The sequence below is a fragment of the Helianthus annuus genome, chromosome 3, assembly GCF_002127325.2.
Source record: "Helianthus annuus cultivar XRQ/B chromosome 3, HanXRQr2.0-SUNRISE, whole genome shotgun sequence".
NCBI lineage: Eukaryota > Viridiplantae > Streptophyta > Magnoliopsida > Asterales > Asteraceae > Helianthus > Helianthus annuus.
In genome coordinates this window covers 46,719,033-46,726,019 of record NC_035435.2, presented here as the reverse complement: position 1 = coordinate 46,726,019, position 6,987 = coordinate 46,719,033, and the positions used below count along the sequence as shown (strand labels likewise).

General features: G+C 42.0%; 1 protein-coding gene across 1 annotated transcript; it reads right to left on the bottom strand.

Annotated features, from left to right (window-relative positions):
* Window positions 1-3,902: 3,902 nt before the first annotated feature.
* LOC110931582 (soluble scavenger receptor cysteine-rich domain-containing protein SSC5D-like) lies at window positions 3,903-5,092 on the bottom strand. Its single transcript, XM_022174967.1, has 2 exons — window positions 4,717-5,092; window positions 3,903-4,609 (listed from the first exon to the last, which is right to left on the bottom strand). Exons 1-2 carry the CDS (start codon window positions 5,090-5,092, stop codon window positions 3,903-3,905), a joined length of 1,083 nt encoding a protein of 360 aa, XP_022030659.1.
* Window positions 5,093-6,987: the final 1,895 nt, after the last annotated feature.

Sequence of the window (6,987 nt, the reverse complement as noted above, 5' to 3'; positions counted from 1 at the left end):
GAGAGTCAACAACTAGTTGAGCGAGTTCACAGTTGGTTATTCAGTGTGTTTGATAGGATAGTAAATCGTATGTTTGTTTAGTAAACCATGTATCATATTCATTTGTATCGCAGCCCTCTAGGCATGTGTGTGAAGATTAGTGGGAGTTTCGCATGTATTCTAGACTAGGTATATTTGTATTGCAGCCCACCCGACATGTGTGCGAAGTTTAGTGTATGGTTCGCAACCATTCTAGGCATGTGTGCGAAGATTAGTTCTATTATCGCAGCCATTCCCGGCGTGTGTGTGAAGAGAAGTATTTGTATCACTAGTCTAGCAGTATTTATCAATAACCTTCCTCTCCCGAGGCCTAAAGTACGTAATCCCGATAATGCCTTAAGTCTAAGAAATCTTCCAAAACCCATTCCCGACCCTGGGAACCCCATGCCTTGATAAGAGTGTGAACTCACCTTGGTTTGCTCGGCAGATACACAGAAAGGTCAATCAAGCTATATTGTGGTCAACCACGTCCTAACATAGGTGTTCCATACAAGTTAGGTTCGTATTTAGGTAGTGCACGTATATGTTCTTCACGTATTCTAACAAGTTGTGTACAAGTATTGATCATGGCGTACACATGTAACTATGGCAATTAACATCAGTTCATACGAATTAAACAGTAGCATCACGTAAACAATCAAAGCCCAATAGTGCGGCCCAATTACTTAGGCCCGTAACAATGTGCAAGTCCAACAGTGTGCACGTGTATATGGTCTCGAGTCGAGACTAGGCGGTCTCGAGTAGAGGTCTTGGTGTTCTCGAGTCGCAACTAAGGAGGTCTTGAGTCATGCATGTACTAGTCGAGACTAGACGGTCTCGAGTTGCAACCGGACCCGCAACCATGGTCTCAAGTTGTGCTGTTTGTGTCGGTGTTGTGGTCTCGAGTCGAGACAGTGGGGTCTCGACTCGCAATCCCTTGTCGAGACTATGAAGTGTAACCGATTTCCTGATTTGCAGCTCATTATCTCCGTAACATTAGCAAACAGATTTGGCAGTTTCAAACCAGATCAATTAACAATTAATTCAGAAATCAATCATATTCATATTACCATACTCATCATCAATTCAAGAACAATAAATCAATATCATAAGGAACATACGATCGGATCATATGATTAACGAATTCAAAGACTATCATGCAATCTATTACTTACCAATCCCGAACCAAACTAATCAAAGCTTTAAACTCGAGAATCACAATTCCAGTAACATCATCATCATGTATAACATATGAACTATTGAATCATGCGATTATAAATCAATAACAAAATAGTTTCCTTGCATGTGACCACATCATGTTAAACTCATATTTCCGGATTCATGATTAAACACATTATAATACACATCAATTAATCAACAACCAAATATGGACAAGACACTAACCGGAAGTGTGACACGATTGGCTTGATTGAGATGGACTTCGAGTGGGGCTGCCGTCCGGTTCCAAGGGAAAACGAGAGAGAGAGAGAGAGAGAGAGAGAGAGAGAGAGAGAGGTGATTAGGGTTGTGTGTGTGATTTCTTATGTTTGTAAGTTATGAGAAACAAGTCCCATAATGGGTATGTTTTACGCACACAAGGGGAGTGGGCCGAACCCTTTAATGGGTTGCCCTCATTGTCTCGAGTACAAGGATGTGTGGGCCGAATGGGTTCGTGTAATCGGATTAAGGTTCAATCATTCACAAAAACATAGCATTCACTTAATCAACAAAATTCACGTAATCACATAGAGTTCATACAGGTTAACACGTAATACAAGAGACGGTTCTAAAATACGAGTTGTCACAGCACATGCGCTAACTCCTCCTCAAGAGCATAAACGTGACGCAACAGGTAACTAATCTGCTGCTCCATAGTGAGAAATCGAACATCGAAATCTGGATAAGGCAAAAGAGGAGCAGGTGGAGTCGCAAAAGGTGACTGACATGAACAAGGTGGAGGACATGGAATCCTCTCAAGCTCCATAACTCTACGACACAAGATCTCCTGCTGAAGCTGCAAGGACAGGAGTAACTCATCCCTCGTGTAACCAATAAAGTGGCAAGGATGGTATGGATTAGTGATGTGAGTAAAATGCAACATATAAATTACATCAAATGAGGCATAAAACTAACCCTTTTTAAGTACTAATGTTGGAAAAAGTGTGCTTTTGTCTTCCTTTTGTATTTTCAGGGTTAAAAGAGCTTAAATGAACAAAAGAAGCAAAAATGCAGCCAAATCCAACATAAATACAAAGAAAAGAAGAAACGTGGCATGCCCGACTCCTCGACAGCATCTCCCAAAGCAAAAACAAGAAGAAAGCTGAGCATGGGGCTGTGCCCAGCTGAGCATGGGGCTGTGCCCAGCTGAACACGGGGCTGTGTCCAGCGGACACGGGGCGTGTCCAGCTCAACACGGGGCCGTGCTCAGCGAGCACGGGGCCGTGCTCAGCGAGCACGGGGCCGTGTCCAGGATGGTCAGCCCTGGCAGAAAAGACAAAAGTGATAGAAGCTTCTACTGCCCACCACGGGGCCGTGCCCAGCGGACACGGGGGCGTGGTTAGAGTGCTGCAGGTGCATTTATTGTAATTGCGAATTACAATTAATGAAGAGAGAGAGTGTCAGACGGGCACGGGGCCGTGTCCAGCGGACACGGGGCCGTGCCCAGGCTTCTGTTCAGCCTATAAATAGGAGTGCTTGGTTTCATTCCATCTGATCCCTTGGCACACCACCTCTCTCACACCTCATCCACCACCCACCACCACCATAACACCATCATCCACCACCATCCTCCATTGTCCATCGTAGAGTGTGTGAGTCGTCTCGGGATCCAAGATTGATCGTAAGAGTTCTTGACAATCAAGGCCATGTTTGCCTAAGTCTCTTACATCACTTGGTGAAGACAAGTGTTTAGTATAATACTTTTTATTTTTAATCTTTTGCACTTTTTAATTGGTTTTGTATTAATGACTTTAATAACTAGTTACTTATGTTGAAGGTGATCTTTCCTTATCGTTTGTCCGTGGTGTCTTGGCATTATTTTACTGTCTATATAAAATAAAAGATTTTCACCATTCATATCTCCACGGTCTATATGGAGGTATGTTGGCTACCTGGTCGGGGGTTAAGGGAACGGTTTGGTAAGGGTCTTGCCCTTGTTCAGCGTTTAGAGGTCCTGCTTGGGACCTGGGTCAAATTTAGTAGAATCTCATTCAATGCCCATAGGTATTGGATGGCGGGGATCCAAACTCTTTGACCCCCTCATAAGTTAACTACTATTAATACTATAACCCGGCTATTTAGGACTGTATCCCTGCTGACTCAGACTACTTAGCCGAGGGTAACGTCACCGCCAAAAGCGGGGCCTACCATAATTTGCATTAATAACTTAATTCATTATCTTTCAATAATCCGACCCTTTAGGATTGTATCCTTGCTGACTCAAACTACTGGGTTGAGGGTAACGTCGCCTTCAAAAGAGGGGCCTACTACAATAACTAAGATAATCTCTTAAACAAGTGTAAAAGTGCGAAAATAATCAAAGGTTATACTAATACACGTGTCGGATCCAAGTGATTCATCTTGTCTATCTGTTTTTATTTTATTTTTATTTTCAGCATTTAGTTAGTTTTTATTTTTCTTAGTTTAAAACATTCTTCTCACTTTTTTGATTTGATTAGACGTTGAGGATAAACCGGTATTAAAAGCTCTTGTGTCCTTGGACGACCTCGGTATCTTACCAACACTATACTACGTCCACGATGGGTGCACTTGCCCATATGTGTGTTTAGTGTTAGTGAATATCGTGTTTTATAAATTTAAAACTTGGCTAAAAGTGTAAAAAGGGCTTAAATATACATCTAAAAATATAACACACTTCACGCACATCAATTAGAAATTGGCATAGTGTTCGACGGAAACCATATGAGTGGCTCGCCTGGCGGTGCAGAAGTAAAATGAGCAGTAGGTGTATACTGAGGCATGTGAGGAAAAGCTGCTGACACGTGTGGAACATGGCCAGACTGCTGGCTAGACGGGCCTTCCCCTGGACGGGGTGGAGGAATGTCCTGCAAGAATGTGATAGGCAGGTCGGTACGGTGTACATCAGACACAATCGGGTGAAATGGGGCAACATCACTAGGTGCATGTGTATGAGGGGGAGTAACTGGCTCAACAAAAGTGGGCATATCATCATCATCCCCTATCCACCCATTGCTGGTGGAAGCGTAACGGGGATCTATCCAGTCAGCAAAAGCAGCAGGGTCAGCGGGTGTAGGGATCGGGTCTGGTATAAGTGGTGCAACATCAGGTATGCTAAATGGTACAAGATCAAAATTAGGCAAAGGCTCGGGTGCTGGTATCGGCTCAGGAGCAAGTATAGGCTCAGGAGCAGGTACATGCTCGGGATCAGCGGGTGCATCAATAGGCTGATCGTCGGGAACAAAGTCAATCTCATGTCCAGGCTCAACGTCATGATCAAAGTCGTGTGGAGGAACAGGTGCGACAGACAGGGCCGTGTCAGTATCAGAATCAGTGGGGTAACGCTGCAATCCCAATGCATGCAAAGTGGTGGATGACTCAGACTCGAAAGAATCTGGAATAGAATGATAGAGGAAACCTCAATGATAGGAATCTCAACGAGTGGAACAACAACGACATCATCAGCTGGAACTCCGTCACCCTAGGTATCATCAGGGGGACCATCAATGAAATGATCGACATCATCATCAGACAAGTCATCAAAAGGCAAATCCTCGAGAGGAAAGGCAGCAAGAGGCAAAGGGGCGAGGATCGGAACCACGACGTGCTCACCATCGGGATGTCCGAGGATGAGATGGTCCTGGTCAGGAATAGGAATAAGAAAGGGATCCTCGTCGGGTAAACCATCAGCATGCGGTACATCGTCGCCAAAGTCGGGTAATGCAAAAGGCTGGAAATCGTCATCGTCATCTGACATCATCTCCAGGTCACTCTCAGTGTCGGAGGTATAAATCTCTGGCTCTGGGACGATCTCGTCATCCGAAACAATGGCCATGGGGTCGACAGTACCAGATAGTCCACTCTCAGACGAAGACATAGCGTCTGTAACAAAACAATCACAACATATGCAGGTATATCAACAATCATCAATAAACATGTAATCAATAACAATGTATGCACGTATCCATCCTAGTCTTCCCAGACTATCCCACCTAGTCTCTTAGACTGAACTACCTAGTCTCTCAGACTAAACTTCCCAGTTTCTCGAACTGAACTACCCAGTCTTCCCAGACTGAACCACCCAGTCTCTCGGACTGAACCACCCAGTCTCTAAAACTGAACCACCCAATCTCTCAGACTGAACCATGAACATAAACTTTGAAATGTGTTTCGTGTCTTTTGTTTGTAAAAATGTTTGTCTCCTGGATCTGGGCGTTGTATGCAATGAAAGTATGTTGTGAAAACATTTTCGTGAGAGCCCTAATGATTGTAGTCTAGACTCGAGAAGGAATCCTAGTTCGCTACAATCGAAGCTCTGATACCAAGCTGTAACACCCTGACTTTTGCGGAAGCGTGATTATGGTGTGACTTTCTTAATACCATTGCATTCAATCATAACAACAACTAAATGAAATAAACCATAGACTTGTCATCCATTAAATAAGTTTAAACATAACAACATTGTTTTTAAACGAAGACATCAAACATAAGTTTTACAAACCATGCGAATTGTTTTAAGAGTTCACTAAGGACTCATCAAAAGACATTAAAATATAACCAAGGTTTGGAAGACGTGTCTTGTCCAGGATTAAGACACCCAACCCAAACCTCAAACCATGGATGACATCTTTATTCATACGCAGCATGCACTTCCAATGCCCGCCAGATCCACTTACTAATTCCCTGAAATACATGTATTTTGAAAACATCAACAAAAGTTGAGCGAGTTCGTGTATTTGTTTGAGTGTATGTATAAACCTTTGAAACCACTGTAAGTATGTATGTATGTTTATAAATCCCGGTATGAAAGCAACAAGGAAAAACAGATCACCAATGGGTTGCAAGGCCATTGATATGTGTGACGTGATGCAGGTAGCTCAAACCTAGCAAATTTTGCACCGGGCTTCCGGCTGTAAGACATAGTCTACCCATGGGCCAAACCCTGGTCCAACATGGGCGGGGCTCGCTACACCCAAATAGATCTATCACTCATGTCCCTCGGTCCAATAACTAGGATTGATGGCCTTAAGCGTTGTGCCCAGCACTCACATGATCTAAGTGTACCCTTCCTTAGCTAACCATACCAAATAACAATGTATGTAAACAGTTGTAACATGTATTTCACCCCCGAAGTTATAGAACTGAAAACAGTTAAAAGAAAAGGGGGAACACGAAACTCACAGTCTTGCGTCTTCAACAATCGTAACTTGAACTTCTCCAATGAACACGACTACCTACAACGTACTAATGTCTATTAGACGAACGGTCGTGCCTTGACTTAGTCTTAATGTTTCTGAGTTATGTTTCTTTTCTGCTTCTGATATTATTCCAAGGTATATAGTTATTGTCAAAATAATTAATATTTTAACTTAAATTATATTTTTAGGTTTTGGAATCATTGTTAATACTTCTCAAGTATTAATACTTGTATTTCGTCCCAAGGATGGGGGTATCTCAAACATGCGTATTTTGCCATATTTTGGGGTCGTATTTCGGTGTGTATTTATACGTACAAAAATACGTATTCTTATTGTATTTACCAAGTATCTTTATACTTAATTAATTATTAAACCTTCCGAAATATTATTTCTAATAAAATTCCCCCAACATATATATTTCCAAAATATATATTTAAAGAATATTTCTTAGAAAAATTATTCATAATTTTTCTTTTGGCAAAAACATTTGTAGTTCCAAAATAGTATATTTTCAAGTCTAACTTAGAATATATATATATATATATATATATATATATATATATACATACTTATT